Source organism: Salvelinus alpinus, chromosome 11, assembly GCF_045679555.1.
Source record: "Salvelinus alpinus chromosome 11, SLU_Salpinus.1, whole genome shotgun sequence".
In the NCBI taxonomy this organism is placed as follows: Eukaryota; Metazoa; Chordata; class Actinopteri; order Salmoniformes; family Salmonidae; genus Salvelinus; species Salvelinus alpinus.
The window spans coordinates 27,766,295-27,785,994 of record NC_092096.1 but is presented as its reverse complement, the minus strand read 5'-3'; the positions used below and the strand labels follow the sequence as shown (position 1 = coordinate 27,785,994).

Sequence of the window (19,700 nt, the reverse complement as noted above, 5' to 3'; positions counted from 1 at the left end):
GAGTAAGAACTGAACAGGACTGGGTGGAAGCACCATTACTGAGAGTAAGAACTGAACAGGACTGGGTGGAAGCACCATTACTGAGAGTAAGAACTGAACAGTACTGGGTGGAAGCACCATTACTGAGAGTAAGAACTGAACAGGACTGGGTGGAAGCACCATTACTGAGAGTAAGAACTGAACAGTACTGGGTGGAAGCACCATTACTGAGAGTAAGAACTGAACAGTACTGGGTGGAAGCACCATTACTGAGAGTAAGAACTGAACAGGACTGGGTGGAAGCACCATTACTGAGAGTAAGAACTGAACAGTACTGGGTGGAAGCACCATTACTGAGAGTAAGAACTGAACAGTACTGGGTGGAAGCACCATTACTGAGAGTAAGAACTGAACAGGACTGGGTGGAAGCACCATTACTGAGAGTAAGAACTGAACAGTACTGGGTGGAAGCACCATTACTGAGAGTAAGAACTGAACAGTACTGGGTGGAAGCACCATTACTGAGAGTAAGAACTGAACAGCACTGGGTGGAAGCACCATTACTGAGAGTAAGAACTGAACAGTACTGGGTGGAAGTACCATTACTGAGAGTAAGAACTGAACAGCACTGGGTGGAAGTACCATTACTGAGAGTAAGAACTGAACAGCACTGGGTGGAAGCACCAATACTGAGAGTAAGAACTGAACAGTACTGGGTGGAAGCACCATTACTGAGAGTAAGAACTGAACAGGACTGGGTGGAAGCACCATTACTGAGAGTAAGAACTGAACAGTACTGGGTGGAAGCACCATTACTGAGAGTAAGAACTGAACAGGACTGGGTGGAAGCACCATTACTGAGAGTAAGAACTGAACAGTACTGGGTGGAAGCACCATTACTGAGAGTAAGAACTGAACAGGACTGGGTGGAAGCACCATTACTGAGAGTAAGAACTGAACAGTACTGGGTGGAAGCACCATTACTGAGAGTAAGAACTGAACAGGACTGGGTGGAAGCACCATTACTGAGAGTAAGAACTGAACAGTACTGGGTGGAAGCACCATTACTGAGAGTAAGAACTGAACAGGACTGGGTGGAAGCACCATTACTGAGAGTAAGAACTGAACAGTACTGGGTGGAAGCACCATTACTGAGAGTAAGAACTGAACAGGACTGGGTGGAAGCACCATTACTGAGAGTAAGAACTGAACAGCACTGGGTGGAAGCACCAATACTGAGAGTAAGAACTGAACAGTACTGGGTGTAAGCACCATTACTGAGAGTAAGAACTGAACAGTACTGGGTGGAAGCACCATTACTGAGAGTAAGAACTGAACAGGACTGGGTGGAAGCACCATTACTGAGAGTAAGAACTGAACAGGACTGGGTGGAAGCACCATTACTGAGAGTAAGAACTGAACAGTACTGGGTGGAAGCACCATTACTGAGAGTAAGAACTGAACAGCACTGGGTGGAAGCACCATTACTGAGAGTAAGAACTGAACAGTACTGGGTGGAAGTACCATTACTGAGAGTAAGAACTGAACAGCACTGGGTGGAAGCACCATTACTGAGAGTAAGAACTGAACAGCACTGGGTGGAAGCACCATTACTGAGAGTAAGAACTGAACAGTACTGGGTGGAAGCAAAAAATAAAATAGTCAGTTTCACAAGATCAACAGTGAACTTCCATCACATAAACTTTCTCTAAAGATCTCCAACCCTGAGGGTAAGAGGGCCCGGCACGTCACTACCACCCAGAGAGAGAAACTAGGGCCACTTTAACCACCACTGTAGTGTCATTTTTAACCTGGATTCACCTCCCTCTCTTTTGCTCTCTTTTATTCTCTTTCACCTTCTCTCTCTCTCTCTCACTCTCACTCTCTCTCGCTCTCTCTTGCTCTCTCTCCGTCTTTCCCTCTCTCTCTGTCTTTCTCTCTCTCTCTGTCTCACTCTCCTTCCCTCCCTCTCTCTCTCTCTCGTCGGAGTGCATGCTGGGAGTGAGTCGTCAAGCAGGAGTGATTGTGAGAGCGAATGAAATTTCTTTTCACTCTATTGGGTTTTGGTATGTATATATATATTGATTAGTTTAGTTGTTTTAAGGGTATCTTGTTTAATTATCACTAAGCACGGATAGGGGTGGTGGGATAGTTGAGGTTGTTTTTTTTCGCGAGGGCACGACCAGCGGGTGGGGCTGGTTGCAATGGCCACTCGCGGGAGTGAGGAGTTTGAAAAACTTAAAATTTAAAAATGCGGCCGGGTGTTCAGTGGAAGAATGTAGCTTGCCTGTGGGTGCTATCATTGGGTATGATAGCATCAAATCAGCCTCAAGGATGAATAGCGCTGTAGTGATATTCTTAGATTCCATTGAAAAGGTGAATAAAATAGTTGAGAGGGGTGTTGTGTTGCGGGAGACACAGACGCCGGTATTTCCGCTTATGAATCCGGCGAAGAAAGTTATACTTTCTAACGTGCCACCATTTGTTAGAGATGAAGTTTTGGAGCGAGAGTTATCTCGCCATGGTCAAATCGTATCTACAATAAAGAAGGTTCTTTTTGGATGCAAATCTCCGTTGTTGAAACATGTCGTGTCTCATAGGAGACAAGTGCATATGATTTTAAAAAAGGACGGAGATGAACTGAATTTAGCGTTCAGTTTTAAGATTGATGGATTTGATTATGTATTCTACGCTTCTACTGAATCAATGAAATGCTTTGGCTGTGGAAAAGAGGGGCATTTGGTGCGTAGTTGTCCCGAGAATGAGCGCGCTGAGCCAGGTAGTAGCTCTAGTGCTGGTGCAACTAACGCACCACCGCGAAGGGATGAACATGCTAAGGGTGCAGGGGAAGGGAGAAGGTGGGCAGATGTGGTTGGAAAAGTAGGAGAGGAAGGCATTGTGGATACGGGGGCAATTGTGGTAGATCAGAACAAAGAGGGAGGGGAAACAGTCGGTGAGATTGCGACTGCCGTCGCTGAGGTGGTGCTGGAAAATGAAATTGGAGGTCAAGAGGAGATTGAAATAGCGGAAAAGGAAGCAGATGTTTTCAAAATACCGAGGAGTAAAAGGAAGAATTTAAGGGGTGGTGAAGGGTCTAATTCTAAGAGAAAGGTAGAGATTGATAAATCAGTTGAAGATGAACAAGTTGTAGAGATGGTGGCGTTTTCTTCTGGGGAGGATAGCGAGAGTGAGTCATCTGACGCGTCACAACAATATAGCAAGATAAATGGGGTGGAAGGGAGGTATGGGATTGAGAAGATACGTCAATTTCTGAAGTTGACAAAAGGGAAGAAATATATGCAGGATTACAATGTAACTGATTTTTTCCCTGAAAGTGAATTGTTTATTGAATCAGCAAAGTTTCTGATGTCAAAAATTACAGGGGGAGGTTTGAAAAGCCCTGAAATTGCTAGACTCAAGAAAGTGGTCACGAGAGTGATAAGTGATGTAAATTCTAAAGAAAATGAAAGAGTTCAGTTGCAGTTTTAACTCTGTAAAGAGATGTGGTGGCTGTATCTTCCTCTGTATATTTTTTTCATCCATGAGCAGTTTTAAGATTTCTTCTTTAAACGTAAATGGGGCAAGAGATGGTAAAAAAAGAGCCATGGTGTATGAGTTAATTAGGGGAAAGGGAAGTGACATCAATTTTCTACAAGAAACGCATAGTAATTTGGAAAATGAAGTTATGTGGCAAAAGGAGTGGGGGGGGACAGTGGTGTGTAGTCATAAAAACTCAAAAAGTGGGGGTGTGGCTATCTTGTTCTCAAAAGGGTTTTTGCCTTTGTCTTATGAGGTTGAAGAAGTAGTTGAGGGGAGGTTATTAAAAGTTAGAGCAAGGTATGAAAACATCACTATGTGTCTGATAAATGTATATGCCCCAGTGGTGACAGTTGAGAGGGTATGTTTTTAGAGACATTATCAAATACCATTGAGAAATGTAACAAAGAAGATTATTTATTTATTGCTGGGGATTTTAACTGCACAGTCAGCGATTTAGATAGAAATCACCAAGAACCTCATATAGCCTCAAGGACTGTGTGATATTTGGCGGAGTCAACATGGAGGAACAAGGCAGTACACCTGGGCGCATGTGAGAGAGAACATCATCTCTATGGCCAGGTTAGATAGGTTTTATTGTTTTGAGCATCAATCTCAGGTCTGTAAATCAAGTGTGATAACCCCAGTGGGATTTTCTGATCATTGTTTAATAACAGAGGTGGTGTTCATTAACGATGTAAAACCCAAAAGCGCATACTGGCATTTTAATATAACTTTATTGAGTGATGCTCACTTCAGGAAATGTTTCAGTTTTTTCTGGGAGAGGTGGAGGTCTCAAAAGACCAGTTTTGTATCCCTTCAACAGTGGTGGGATATAGGGAAAATTCAGATTCAACAATTCTGTAATCAATACACGAGGAATGTCACCAAGGATATCACCAGATCAATGAAAGCCCTAGAGTTTGAAATAGTGGAACTCATGACGTTGGTTGAGACCACAGGAGATCGAGGCCATACTCAGGCCCTCAAGAGGAGAAAAGCTGCATTGGCAGACCTGCTGGGTATCAGAGCACAGGGGGCATTGGTGAGAGGTACGTTTCAGGGAATATCTGAAATGGATGCCTCATCCAAATTTTTCTTTAGATTAGAGAAAAAGAATGGACAAAGAAAAATTATTAATTGTCTCAAATCAGCTGTTGGACAAGAGCTCACTAGCCCTAGTGAAATTAGAAAGAGGGCAGTAGAGTTCTATGCTGAGCTCTACAAGTGTGAGTACAAAGAGGATAAAACAGTGACACAGGAGTTCTTTGATGGGCTCCCAAAGGTGGCTGCAGAAGCTCAGGTTGAGCTTGAGCAACCATTGTCTTTGCAGGATTTATACACTGCATTAAAAGGCATGGAAAATGGAAGGGCACAAGGCATTGATGGGCTTCCCGTTGACTTTTTTAAGTCTTTTTGGGCTATGTTGGGAGAGGATTGGCTAGCAGTAGTTAATGATAGTTTAACCGGAGGGTTACTACCAATAAGCTGCAGAAGGGCTGTCCTCACCCTACTGCCCAAAAAGGGTGACCCTAGAGAGGTGAAGAACTGGAGGCCGGTGGCTTTATTGTGCACTGATTATAAGATATTGTCAAAGGCTTTGTCCAACAGGCTGAGGGAGGTGATGGGGCAAATCATACATACGGACCAGTCCTACTGTGTTCCTGGCAGGCAGATAGGGGATAACATTTCTCTGATTCGTGATTTTTTGGACGTCTCTAGGGCTATTGGGTTGGATGCTGGTCTAATTTCAATTGATCAGGAAAAGGCATTTGACCGAGTTGAACATCAATATTTATGGCACACGCTTGAGGCGTTTGGGTTCAGCTCTGGTTTTATTGCCATGATAAAGGTGATATATGGTGACATTGAAAGTGTATTGAAAGTTAACGGTGGTTTGAGTGCTCCTTTTAAAGTGTGTAGAGGTATTAGGCAGGGATGTTCTTTGTCAGGAATGTTGTATGCCATTGCTATAGAGCCACTACTAAATAGCATTAGAAGTCGCATTACAGGGGTGTACCTTTCAGAGGATATTCCTCCTATTCGTTTCTCAGCCTATGCTGATGATGTAGTTGTGTTAGTGAAAAATCAAGCGGAGGTGGATAGTTTGAGTCTAATGGTTGATCGTTTTAGGGGAATATCCTCTGCAAAGGTAAATTGGGAAAAGAGTTGTGCTTTACAGATTGGAGAATGGGCTGGAGGGATCATGGCTTTGCCAGGGGGGCTAGAATGGTGTAAGGGAGGTTTTAAGTATCTTGGAGTGTACCTAGGAGATGAGGGGACTATGGAAAAAAAATGGAGTGGGGTGGTTGAAATGGTGGAAGGGAGGATGAGGAGATGGCGTTGGTTACTATCTCGTATGTCATATAGGGGGCGCACTATTATAGTTAACAATGTGATTGCCTCTGCACTGTGGCATCGGTTGTCAGTTTTAGAACCACCATCTGGCCTTCTGGCTAAGATACAGGCAATTATTGTGGATTTCTTTTGGGATAAATATCACTGGGTTCCACAAAGTGTTTTGTATTTGTCAAAAGAGGAGGGGGGACAAGGTCTTGTACATCTTGCTAGTAGGGCTGCTGCTTTCCGGTTTCAGTTTATTCAAAGGTTGCTTTATGGACCGGAAAATGTGGTGTGGAGAGGGGTGGCAGGTCTTGTATTACAGAGGGTTGGAGGATTAGGTTTAAAGAAGGCTTTATTTCTGGTTGATAGTAGCCAGATTTCTAGAGAGGGAGTACCTCCGTTTTACAGAGGCCTTCTCAGAGTGTGGAGCATAATGAAGGGGTCCAGACGAACCTCAGCGGAGTCAGTGCATTGGCTGCTGGAGGAACCTCTGGTGTTTGGGGCAAGACTGGATTGTACAACTGCAGCTGTTCCACATTTCTCCAAGATTCTGGTGAAGGGCAAAATCATCACCTTAAAACAGTTAATGGCCATGGCTGGGCCCGCCTTAATGGATGGAAGAAGGGTGGCTGAACATTTGGGGATGAGGTCGGAAAGGATTGTCGAACAAATGCTGGGGAGCTGCAGGAAGGCTCTGTCAGCGGAAGAGTGGGGTATGCTTAGTAGTCACAAGAAGAAGGTACAAGATGAAGACGTCTCATTTCCAAGACTAGGGATTACACCAAATATCCCAGAGTCAGAAAGAAAGGCGTTATTGCTGGATTTGAGAGGGTTGGAGGAGGTGGGTTTGGATGAGGTGAATGGGAAGGACTTGTATAGGGGGTGTGTCAAGGTGTTGAATAAAGATAAATTGAAAAATAGAAAAGACACTCCATGGAGGGTAAAATTGGGCATTGATGACAAGGTAAAGCCAGAATGGAGAGCACTGTACAAGCCACCGTTACAAAAGGGTACTGGTGATATGCAATGGAGGGTTTTACATGGTATCATTGCAGTTAATGCTTTTGTATCTGTTATTAACTCAGATGTTAGAGATGGATGTCCTTTTTGTAATATAAGAGAAACCATTTTTCACTGTTTTATGGAGTGTGAGAGGATAAAACCTCTATTGGAAATGCTGGAATCTTTGTTTAAAGCTGTAGGGGAGTTTTTCAATAACACTGTTTTTATTTTGGGGTTTCGATATAGTAAGCAACAGAAAAGAACATGTCAAATGTTAAATTTTATTTTGGGACAAGCTAAGATGTCAATTTTTCTGAGTAGGAAACATAAGATAGAAACGGGATATGGGCAGGATGTAAGATGTGTTTTTAAAGGATTAGTGAAAGCAAGAATAAAAGTAGATTTTGAGTTCTTCTCAGCTGTAAAAGATCTCATATTGTTTGAGGAGAAGTGGGCATACGATGGAGCGCTTTGTTTTGTAGAGGAGGGGAAATTATTTTTTGCTGATGAAATAAGTTGAATGTATATGTTATGTATTTATTTTATGTTTAGGAATTACATTTGTTATTTCATTTCTGAAAAGGCAGTGTGTCATTATTTATGTTAACAATTGAGTATAAAATAAAGGTTTTATAAAAACTCAATCTCTCTCTCTCTCTCTCTCTCTCTCTCTCTCTCTCTCTCTCTCTCTCTGTCTCTCTCTCTCTCTCTCTCTCTCTCTCTCTCTCTCTCTCTCTGTCTCTGTCTCTGTCTCTGTCTCTGTCTCTGTCTCTCTCTCTGTCTCTCTCTCTGTCTCTCTCTCTGTCTCTGTGTCTCTGTGTCTCTCTCTAGAACATCATAGCTGAGCATGAGATCCGTAACATCTCATGTGCGGCCCAGGATCCTGAGGATCTGTCCACGTTTGCCTACATCACCAAAGACCTCAAGTCCAGCCACCACTACTGCCATGTCTTCACTGCCTTCGACGTGGTGAGTCACACACACTGTCTGTGAGGAGGTCGACGTGGTGAGTCTCACACACACACACACACACACACACACACACACACACACACACACACACACACACACACACAGCACCCTCTGTCTGTGAGGGGGACAAGTGTCTTTATTAATTAGTTACTTCCTGGTTTGAGAACTACTGTTATGATGAAATGGCAGATTTGACATAGTGTGTGTTTCCATGTGTGCGTAAGTGTGTGTGCATACATGCATAACATTACATGCGTATATGTGTGTGTTTATGACATTTTGTGTGTGGGTGTGTGTGCATGCGTGTTTGTGTGCATGCGTGTTTGTGTGCATGCGTGTTTGTGTGCGTGTGTGTTTGTGTGTGTGTGTTTATAACAGAACCTGGCGTATGAGATCATCCTGACCCTGGGCCAGGCCTTTGAGGTAGCCTACCAGCTGGCCCTGCAGGCCAGGAAGAGTGGCCATGGCTCCTCCACGCTGCCAGAGAGCTTCGACATCAAGCCCAACAAGCCCGTCCCCAAGCCCCGCGTCAACATCCGCAAGTCTGTGAGTAATGACACTAGTTTATACCCTCCGTTTAACCTTTACCCTCTACTACAACCTCCACCACGACCTCTCACCTTTCGTCAACACGTCTGTGCGAGCCATACCGTACTGTCTAGACCAACTGTAAGCTCCTATACCACGCTGTTCCACAACATTTATAAGTCCCACATAATACTGCCGCCAACCCTCCCCATCACACAACTACTTCCCTTTCCTCTGTACCCTTTCCTATGACCTCTCACCTTTCACCTCTCATCAACATCCACTAGCCTATAGTGTCTCCCATGACCTCTGACCTACTCTGTGACTCTTGTTCACCATGTCCATGACCTCTCACCTGTCCTCTGTTTCCAGTACAGGTACATTAGAGTGAACATCGCTAAGCTCCTTCAATGCCTTTGTTAGCTTTGTTATCAGTGTTATCATGTTATTGTGAGTGCGTTGGTGTGTATAGCGTTAACTCACTCCTTTTTGTGGTCTGTTGTGTTTATCGATGGTTGCTGTGTGTGTGTGTGTGTGTGTGTGTGTGTGTGTGTGTGTGTGTGTGTGTGTGTGTGTGTGTGTGTGTGTGTGTGTGTGTGTGTGTGTGTGTGTGTGTGTGTGTGTGTGTGTGTGTGTGTGTGTGTCTTGGCCACACGGAGCTTGTAGTGGAGGTGTAGGTCGGAGGTGTAGTGGTGGTGTAGTGGAGGTGCAGGTCGGAGGTGTAGGTCGGAGGTGCAGGTCGGAGGTGCAGGTCGGAGGTGCAGGTCGGAGGTGCAGGTCGGAGGTGTAGTGGAGGTGTAGGTCGGAGGTGTAGGTCGGAGGTGTAGTGGAGGTGCAGGTCGGAGGTGTAGGTCGGAGGTGTAGGTCGGAGGTGTAGGTCGGAGGTGTAGTGGAGGTGTAGGTCGGAGGTGTAGTGGAGGTGCAGGTCGGAAGTGTAGGTCGGAGGTGTAGGTCGGAGGTGTAGTGTAGGTCGGAGGTGTAGTGTAGGTGCAGGTCGGAGGTGTAGTGGAGGTGCAGGTCGGAGGTGCAGGTCGGAGGTGTAGAGGTGCAGGTCAGAGGTGTAGTGGAGGTGTAGGTCGGAGGTGTAGTGGAGGTGCAGGTCGGAGGTGTAGTGGAGGTGCAGGTCGGAGGTGTAGTGGAGGTGTAGGTCGGAGGTGCAGGTCGGAGGTGCAGGTCGGAGGTGCAGGTCGGAGGTGCAGGTCGGAGGTGCAGTGGAGGTGTAGGTCGGAGGTGCAGGTCGGAGGTGCAGTGGAGGTGCAGGTCGGAGGTGTAGGTCGGAGGTGTAGGTCGGAGGTGTAGTGGAGGTGCAGGTCGGAGGTGTAGTGGAGGTGTAGGTCGGAGGTGTAGGTCAGAGGTGTAGGTCGGAGGTGCAGGTCGGAGTGTGTAGTGGAGGTGTAGGTCGGAGGTGTAGTGGAGGTGCAGGTCGGAGGTGTAGTGGAGGTGCAGGTCGGAGGTGTAGTGGAGGTGCAGGTCGGAGGTGCAGGTCGGAGGTGTAGTGGAGGTGCAGGTCGGAGGTGTAGTGGAGGTGCAGGTCGGAGGTGTAGTGGAGGTGCAGGTCGGAGGTGTAGTGGAGGTGCAGGTCGGAGGTGCAGGTCGGAGATGTAGGTGGGAGGTGCAGATCGGCGGTGCAGGTCGGAGGTGCAGATCGGCGGTGCAGGTCGGAGGTGCAGGTCGGAGGTGTAGTGGAGGTGCAGGTCGGAGGTGCAGGTCGGAGGTGTAGTGCAGGTGCAGGTCGGTGCAGGTCGGAGGTGCAGGTCGGAGGTGCAGGTCGGAGGTGTAGTGGAGGTGTAGTGGAGGTGTAGTGGAGGTGTAGTGGAGGTGTAGTGGAGGTGTAGGTCGGAGGTGTAGTGGAGGTGCAGGTCGGAGGTGTAGTGGAGGTGCAGGTCGGAGGTGCAGGTCGGAGGTGTAGTGCAGGTGCAGGTCGGTGCAGGTCGGAGGTGCAGGTCGGAGGTGCAGGTCGGAGGTGTAGTGGAGGTGTAGTGGAGGTGTAGTGGAGGTGTAGTGGAGGTGTAGTGGAGGTGTAGGTCGGAGGTGTAGGTCGGAGGTGTAGTGGAGGTGCAGGTCGGAGGTGTAGTGGAGGTGCAGGTCGGAGGTGTAGTGGAGGTGCAGGTCGGAGGTGTAGTAGAGGGTAAGTGAAAGTAAACACATTTTACCCACCTTTTGCAGAAAAATGCATTGAAAGAAAAGGAAGCGTGCGTTACTTTTTTCACTGCGACCGGCAATCAGAGTTTACCCACCTATTTTCTGACCACTACATCACTGTTGTAGATGGATGTTTGATCTGTAAAAGACCCACTTTATCTTTCTCTCCCTGCAGTCTCTTACAGCCCTGGGTGATTGATGAGGGCTGTTTACATAGAGCTCTGTGGAGCCCAGCCCTTCTCACAATGTGTGTGTGTGTGTGTGTGTGTGTGTGTGTGTGTGTGTGTGTGTGTGTGTGTGTGTGTGTGTGTGTGTGTGTGTGTGTGTGTGTGTGTGTGTGTGTGTGTGTGTGTGTGTGTGTGTGTGTATTAGTGTTGGCTCTCTCCCAGTCCCACGCAGGTAGACGTTGCCAGAGCCATCTACCCCAGCCACAGTGTCTTTCAGCCTCCCCTTAGATTCCAGTTCCTGGAGTTCTAAAATAGACCTAGACGGACAGTTAGATTTCCCATAAACATGCACTGTACACCACTGGAGCCTTAAAGCCTTATTCTGTATAGTGTTCCCATGTGGATTTACTGGGCTATATGAGTATGGCCACGGCCCAAATGTGGCACCCTATTCCCTATATATTGCATGGGCCCTGGTCAAACGTAGTGCACTATAAAGGGAATAGGATGCCATTTGGGAAGCAAACTATGAGTGAGGTAAGTGCTATTTGTGCTGGCCTCTCATGTACAGAACACAGTACTAATGTCCCCTTCCAGAAAGTGAGTCAGGGGACAGATAAAGTGAGTCAGGGGACAGGTAACGTGAGTCAGGTGACAGGTAACGTGAGTCAGGGGACAGATAACGTGAGTCAGGGGACAGATAACGTGAGTCAGGGGACAGATAACGTGAGTCAGGGGACAGATAACGTGAGTCAGGGGACAGATAACGTGAGTCAGGGGACAGGTAACGTGAGTCAGGGGACAGGTAACGTGAGTCAGGGGACAGGTAACGTGAGTCAGGGGACAGGTAAAGTGAGTCAGGGGACAGGTAAAGTGAGTCAGGGGACAGGTAAGGTGAGTCAGGGGACAGGTGTGGTGAGTCAGGGGACAGGTGTGGTGAGTCAGGGGACAGGTAAAGTGAGTCAGGGGACAGGTAAAGTGAGTCAGGGGACAGGTAAAGTGAGTCAGGGGACAGGTGTGGTGAGTCAGGGGACAGGTGTGGTGAGTCAGGGGACAGGTGTGGTGAGTCAGGGGACAGGTAACGTGAGTCAGGGGACAGGTAAAGTGAGTCAGGGGACAGGTGTGGTGAGTCAGGGGACAGGTGTGGTGAGTCAGGGGACAGGTAACGTGAGTCAGGGGACAGGTAACGTGAGTCAGGGGACAGGTAAAGTGAGTCAGGGGACAGGTAACGTGAGTCAGGGGACAGGTAACGTGAGTCAGGGGACAGATAAAGTGAGTCAGGGGACAGATAAAGTGAGTCAGGGGACAGATAACGTGAGTCAGGGGACAGATAACGTGAGTCAGGGGACAGGTGAATTGAGTCAGGGGACAGGTGAATTGAGTCAGGGGACAGATAAAGTGAGTCAGGGGACAGGTAGAGTGAGTCAGGGGACAGGTGTGGTGAGTCAGGGGACAGGTGTGGTGAGTCAGGGGACAGGTGAGGTGAGTCAGGGGACAGGTGAGGTGAGTCAGGGGACAGATAAAGTGACAGGGAACAGCTTTGTCACTCTCTCTGTGCTGTTGGAGGTCATATAATATATGTAGTCATAGTAGTGCTGCTATCTAAAATTGTAATAGTCTTATCTAGTGGGTTGGAGATGTGAGGTTTTCTTTCCCTCTGTCTCATCTGTGTGTGTGTGTGTGCGTGCGTGCGTGCGTGCGTGCGTGTTCATATTCATAGGCCATTCACAGAGATGATGGACGATGGCATGACTCCGCTGCTGTTACATTAACCATTAACCGCCTGCCTTGAAAGTGAGGCTGTGTGTATGCTTTTGAGTATATGCCTGCATGTGTGTGTGCGCGTGTGTTTGTGTTGTGTGTGTGTGGGTAATGTAGTTAATGGCCTGTGTAGTACTGCGGAGGGAACTACAGTGAAGCATGCTGCAGGATTCACTTAATATTCCCACCAGCAGCTGTTCACAGTCATTATTTTGCAGCACTTCTATGTCTGTGTAAACCCGTGGATCACTGTTCCTCCTCCTTCTCTCATTCTCTCCACCTCCTCTCATACTCTTCTCCTCCTCTCCTTCTCTCCTCCTTCTCTCCACCTCCTCCTACTCTTCTCCTCCTCCTTATCTCCTTCTCTCCTCTTCTCTCCTCCTCTCCTACTCTTCTCCTCCTCTCCTTATCTCCTCTCCTTCTCTCCTCCTTCTCTCCACCTCCTCCTACTCTTCTCCTCCTCTCCTTCTCATCTCCTACTCTTCTCCTCCTCTCCTTATCTCCTCCTCTCCTACTCTTCTCCTCCTCTCCTTCTCTCCTCCTTCTCTCCTCCTCTCCTACTCTTCTCCTCCTCCTTCTCTCCTCCTCTCCTCTTCTCTCCTCCTCTCCTACTCTTCTCCTCCTCTCCTTATCTCCTCTCCTTCTCTCCTCCTTCTCTCCACCTCCTCCTACTCTTCTCCTCCTCTCCTTCTCTCCTCCTTATCTCCTCCTCTCCTACTCTTCTCCTCCTCTCCTTCTCTCCTCCTTATCTCCTCCTCTCCTACTCTTCTCCTCTTCTCTCCTCCTACTCTCCTACTCTTCTCCTACTCTCCTCCTCTCCTCCTCCTTCTCTCCTGGTAAGACAGATACGGCTTAGTTTTTAAATCTTCCTCTGTCTTGTCCTCCTTTCTCTACCGCATCCTTGTGTGTGTGTGTGTGTGTGTGTGTGTGTTCTTTTGCCTGCATGAAGTGTTCCTTTGGTGTGTCCCTGGTGTTATCATCATTGCAGTTGTGTTACTATGGCGTTACCGAACTGTTACCATACGGTTTCAGTGTCGTTGCCGTGCTGTTGCCGAGCAGGCCCCCTTTGACCTCTATGTGACCTCTGTGTTCCTCCCCCTATAGGTCATCATGTACCCCTCTAGCCGTTGGTCGCTGGGTCACATATACACCCCCCACCGGCCTCCTCTCCACCCTCCTCTTCCTCCTCCTTCACCACTCCTCCTCCGTCACCCTCACAAAGTTCCCTTTCAGGTCTTCCTCCCTTCTCCTTTCTTTCTTACTCTTGACTGTCTGCTCTTTCTGTTGGTTTTGTCTCCATACACTTTGATCACTCTATAGAAGATATTTTGTTTGTCTCGGTGGTTGGTCCTGCCTCTGTCAACTCCACTCAGATCGTGTGTGTGTGTGTGTGTGTGTGCGCGTTCATACATTCTTCCAGCTTCAGCTTTGCAGTGTTCACAGGCAGGGACCCACTCCCCAAATCATCTTTTAGTCTATCACGGACCAATGTGGTGGAAGGAAAGCAACCAGAATGAGCATTTTGATTGGTTGTTGAAAAGTTAACTTTTGAGGGGGAAAGAGCATAGCTTGGTCTTGAAGTCATTTTCAGCAATGGGAAGATGCTGTGAGGTTAGAGTACAGTATGGAGATTATTTGTAATATTATATATTTTATACTGTTTTCTTTTCTTTACTCATTAAAATACATTGTGATACGTACATGGATATGAGGCCAACAATATATTTTCAGACCTAAAGCAAGTGCCTCCATATTTAAGTGTTGGTGTGGAAGTCTGATTGTGCCTCTCCACTATAACTCTCTCTCCTGTTCTCTCAGACCCCTCCCTCCCTCTCTCTCTCTCTGTCTCTCTCTCTCTCTCTGACCTCTCTCTCTCTCTCTCTCTCTGACCTTTCTCTCTCTCTCTCTGATCTCTCTCTCTCTGACCTTTGTCTCTCTCTCTCTCTCTCTCTGACCTCTCTCCCACTCTCGTTCTCTCAGACCTATCTCTCTCTCTCTCTCAGACCTATCTCTCTCACTCTGACCTCTCTCTCTCTCCTCTCTCTCTGACCTCTCTCTCTCCTGTTCTCTGACCTCTCTCCCTCTCGCGTTCTCTCAGACCTCTCTCTCTCTCTGACCTTTCTCTCTCTCTCTCTCTGACCTCTCTCTCTCTGACCTTTGTCTCTCTCTCTCTCTCTCTGACCTCTCTCTCCTGTTCTCTGACCTCTCTCCCTCTCGCGTTCTCTCAGACCTCTCTCTCTCTCTCTCTCTGACCTTTCTCTCTCTCTCTCTCTGACCTCTCTCTCTCTGACCTTTGTCTCTCTCTCTCTCTCTCTGACCTCTCTCTCCTGTTCTCTGACCTCTCTCCCTCTCGCGTTCTCTCAGACCTCTCTCCTGACATGTATTATTATCCCACTTTTTCTCTGACAACGTTTAACCAACCCTCTCTCTCCATCCTCTCTCTCCTTCTCTCTTTATTTCCCCTCTCTCCCTACTCTCACTCCTTCTCCCTCTCTCAGATGGAGCAGCCGTCGATGGAGCAGAAAGGTCATGCCAACGTGCCGTGGATAGTGGAACCAGGGCAGGAGGCCAAGAGAGGAGCGAACACCAAGTATGAGACCACTATTTTCTAATAGCGTATACCACCCGCCTGTCCACTCCTGTGTGTGTGCCTTGCAGAGAGCTGGCCCTCTAGAGGCCCCCCAACGGAGCTGCACGGCACGAGCAACCCTCTTATGCGGCGACGTGTGTGACCTCACTGGCCGAAAAACCCACCCCGCCCGCTCCGCCGTTATCCGCCGCAACCTCTGCATGATGCCGTTTGGCGCTGTGTCTCTCTCACACACTCCTCTCTCTTGCTCTCTCCCCACCCTCCCTTTCCTTGTCCTGTTGACGCCTTAGCCTGCCTGCAGGGGCGGAGCATGAACTTTTACCCTTGGGGTGATGGTGCACCTCTCTGTCTAAACCTGTAGGGGGCAAGTCAGTTCTATTTTTACATTTTCCATGGTCAGCCCTCCTCTCTTATGTGTCAGGCAGGCAGCCAGTTGGTTGGTCAGTCAATCACTCTTATTTGTTTTCCTGACTGGGGGGGTGGAACCATTTGGTTATATCTCATTTTTTCCTCTTCCTACTGCTGTTCCTCCGCTCGTCGCTTTTCTTTTTTGTCTCTCTATCTCTCTTCACCCCTTCGACAAGCTGAATGAGAATATCTAGACCATTATGCTGCTAAGAACCCCACCCCTAACAGTCTTTTTGTCTTTGTTGTTTTTTAGAGCAAAGCCAATTCTCCAGCACTAGGTTTGCGTGCTGATGTTTTGGGGGATTTTGTTGTCCAGTACTGGCAACCCAGAGGAAAGTGGAGGGAACATTTGTTTATCAGTTCCATCCAGTTGGAGAGGATAATGGACTGCTATGAGAGATGATGTAGCAAATGTTACTTTTCAACAACAAAAAAGTTGCTAGTTCAACAGACTCCTGTTTTAATCATATATCAGTCTTTGATTTTTACTGCAGATTATTTTTTTTAGACATATGAGACTAATTGACCTTTGACACAGGAAGGAATAGTTTATAAACCACACGCTATACCTGTGTCCAGATTGAATTTGTTTAAAATAGGTTATTATTAGATTCATCATTTTCTTTCTATACTTGTTTTGTTGGGAAATGCTGAAAAGGTTTAGCTTGTGGCTTGTGAGGCTCATGGAGTCCATTTTGGACTGACTGGTGACGAGGGAGGGGCGGGGCCGGTGGATAGGAGGCGAGGTTTGGGGACTCTGGATAAGTGGTGTGATCTCATTCGCAGGGCAATGCCGGACGCCCATGTCTATTACTGTGGAATGCAAAGAATGTAGCCAGCCTTAAACATGGACCCTCTCACACACAATGCAAAAAGGACTACAAATGTGGACCCTTCTGTCTCTGTGTCAAAGGAATAAAACATGGACACTCTCTAACGAACTTGGTGTTTAAGGTTGATTACAAAACAAGGACATCTTCCCACAAACCACAAACATTGGACCTATGGACTATCTGTGTGTACACACACACACACACACACACACACACACACACAGTTAAGGGACTGCTTAGTAACAGATGTCAGTCAGATATGTGAATGTAGACTTTCATTGAAGCAGCCACAACTACAACTCTAGTCCCTGTTCTGCATTCAATTGGACCTTGACCTTTGAACTCTATACCACGGTCACCCAAGGTCTGGACTGTAACGGACAACTGTCTGTATTTGAATGGGGATGAGGTAAAGGACTTCTGGTTGGCTCTTTTCCTATTGTTTAAGTTTTGTTTAATGGTCAATAATACAATAATATGGATAGAATTGGACTAGCCGTGCCGGACCACCATGCAACAGGTGAGCCAAGTGGCATCACAAAGGATGGCTCCGCCTACCTGAGCAAAACGCCATCCATCCCAATTAAAGAAATATTCATATTGATGCCGGACGTTTTAAATGTTTCATATGAGAGTATTATATTACCTTATGATTATTCTTGTGCAATTCTTGTCTACTCTTGTCTTAATGTTACATTATTTTTATATGATATGCTGAAATGAAAAAATCTGGGCTTGAGAATGATTGCCATCCTTTAAAAAAATACCATAATAGTTCTATACTGAGAGTGAATGTTTCAGATGGCTCCTTATTATTAATAATAATAGCTATTATTATTATTATTATTATTATTATTGGTGTGTCCGGTCAACACACCAATCTGTTTCTCATGGGGCTAGACTCATAACTCCAAGCAGATGTAATATTTTACCACAGTATTTATGTATTCTTTGGATGAATACATAGTCCTCTCTAAATGTACATAGATATTTTGCCAGCTCATTGTTCATACATGTAATGTAGTAAAACATTTACAAAAATAAAGGAATCAAATATTTGCCGCACATCGCACTGGAAACAAGGTACCAAAATGAAAAGGTCAGAGTTGAAAATAAAATCTATGGTTCTAGAGATTGTATTGGGGAGGGTTGGGACAGGGGGTGACGACATCACTGCTGACTAACTCATGTACATAGGCTTGGGCTTCCAGCACAGATTTTGTACGTTTTGGTCATTATTTATATCCTTGTAAATCACATGGAATAAACACAACTTGTACAACCATTAATCAACATTGGTCTCTGGGTCTATACTTTACTGGGTTGTAATGTACTGGTTGAGATTGTCCTTTTTCATTTGTCCCATGTTTTCTGACTCCTTCAATTTTCCAACTTGTACTGATTTTTGTCGGGGAGTGAGTCTCAATTGTATTTCATTGATTCCTCGTGTCGGCTCTCTCACCTAAAAAAGGCATTGGAGGAGGTCTGAGGTTCCTCCCCTTGTACCTTCTCTTCCAATTAATTTTTAGAAGGAGGCAGCAGAGAGGATGTGACGAATATCAAGGAAATACAATTGAGATGCAGCCATATAATTAGTCATTAAAAAACTAGAATGGCATGAACCTTCTTATGATGGGATAAAGGTCAGCCATTTTGGTCAGGGAGTAGGTCAACCATAGTTTGCCAGTGCTGTAATAAGTAATTGTGTAAAATAATGAATTTGAAGAATGTATCTGCACTGTATTTTTGGTTAGCTAGTTAGCCATCCAGTTTTAAAGGAATGATTCCATAAACTTTTCAAATGAACTGCCAATTTGCCAACATTCCAATCAAACGATGCAGTCAATCCACAGCCATACATACACTGGATAGAATCAGTTGATGATAGGACTTAGACATACTGATGTTGTATGGTCTGTGTACATATATTTTAGAGGCTATTTATAGAGGGAATTGGTATACACGGTATTTATAATTAAATGACTATTTTAGGTTGACAATTTTATTACACCGATATATCACATCCATGAAAATCCAATTAAGACATAAGTAAAGTCAGGATTATGCCTCTGCCATTCATTCCAATTAGACTGGTTTGGATTTCTCCCTGACCCATATGGCTGACATTTTCACCACGTTCTGGAACAGCCCCTCTATCCATTTAATAGGCTCTTTATAGATGCACACTTCCTGATGGACTAGCTTTTAACCAATCACCATACACTTCCCTCCTGTCTCCAGTCCACCACAGAAGGCGGAACTTCCCTCTTACTCTCGTCCATAAAATGGCCTCACCTGCCTGTTTTTCCCTTTACCTGGATGTGTGTTTGAAATGGAAGTGCTGTGCTCCTCTTCATTTGTTTGACTTTTTCATTTAATAACTTTTCTGGTTGACATTTTGTCTATCATCTGTTTCCTGTTTCCAGCCCTATTTGTCCTATTCCATGTTGTAGGCAATTTGATGTTACTAGTTATGTGCTTACTGTTGCAGATTAATTACCCATCCTTTACCATTTATCCTATTTCATCTAATAAAATATCATCAGCCCAATCGCCTGCGTTTAAATGGACATACCCCCACAAGATTCCAGGCCGAGCAGCACCCCCCACAGTCCACCAGTTCCAATGCCAGTCAAAATCCAGGCATTTCATTGAAATGAACAATAAGCTGGTTTGACATACTGTACTATTGAACTGAGAGCTGTCTTGGGGAAAAACACATGACTGCAACAAACATTTCATGAATGTGATCCCACCCCAATAGTTATTATTATTTTGGTTGTTGTAGACACAAAGGTGAAGGGGCAACACTTTACATAACGTGTCAACCTGTTATAATATGGTCGTAACACTCTTTTTGACAGATGACTGATATAAGGGCAGGTACGTGATAGGCCTATCTGGCTTATATGATTATGATGGTCATAATGCTTCTTACAAAGTTTATTTTCTTAGTCCAAATAAAGTGACACAGGATGGTCATAATGCCTCATGAAAGTTAGTTAAAATATGATGAAAAAAACATGACTGTAAAGAATTCATTACAACAACAAAGGATTTAAGAAACAAACTTTAAAACAAAGGGAAAGTTCTTGACACTTATGTAGGTGTCATAACCAGCCATAAAATAACGCAATATTTGTCACAACAGGTGTAAATATATGGGTCATGACAGTCTTATGACAGGTTATGACAAGGTCATAATGTGTTATGACACTGGGTGTCAAGTAAAGTGTTACCGGTGAAGTACGTCCATCCATGCAGGGGTTGACAAACTATTATCTACAATACACTTTAAAGCCTAGGACCTGAGGGATTGTATTTATGCAATTGAATTTGTCAGTGTTGGTGTTTGGGATGACCAGACGGTATGGGGAGGAAAGGTTGGATATTGTCTAAAAGCTACGGTAAGGAAGAGTTACACAACGACACGATAGG

At 45.8% G+C, this 19,700-nt stretch overlaps 1 protein-coding gene across 7 annotated transcripts in view; it reads left to right on the top strand.

Moving 5' to 3' along the window:
* Window positions 1–17,555, top strand: part of LOC139533827 (ankyrin repeat and sterile alpha motif domain-containing protein 1B-like) — a 330,155-nt gene extending 312,600 nt beyond the window's left edge. For 5 of the 7 annotated variants that reach the window (XM_071332244.1, XM_071332241.1, XM_071332247.1 and 2 more), the window contains 4 exons: window positions 7,693–7,830; window positions 8,212–8,379; window positions 14,930–15,021; window positions 16,216–17,555. In XM_071332244.1, the coding sequence (XP_071188345.1) occupies window positions 7,693–7,830; window positions 8,212–8,379; window positions 14,930–15,021; window positions 16,216–16,264 (447 nt within the window). In that variant the 3' untranslated portion in view covers window positions 16,265–17,555. Of the gene's footprint in view, window positions 1–7,692; window positions 7,831–8,211; window positions 8,380–14,929 lie in introns of all 7 variants that reach the window. The other 2 variants (XM_071332242.1, XM_071332243.1) reach the window with 2 other exon arrangements.
* Window positions 17,556–19,700: the final 2,145 nt, after the last annotated feature.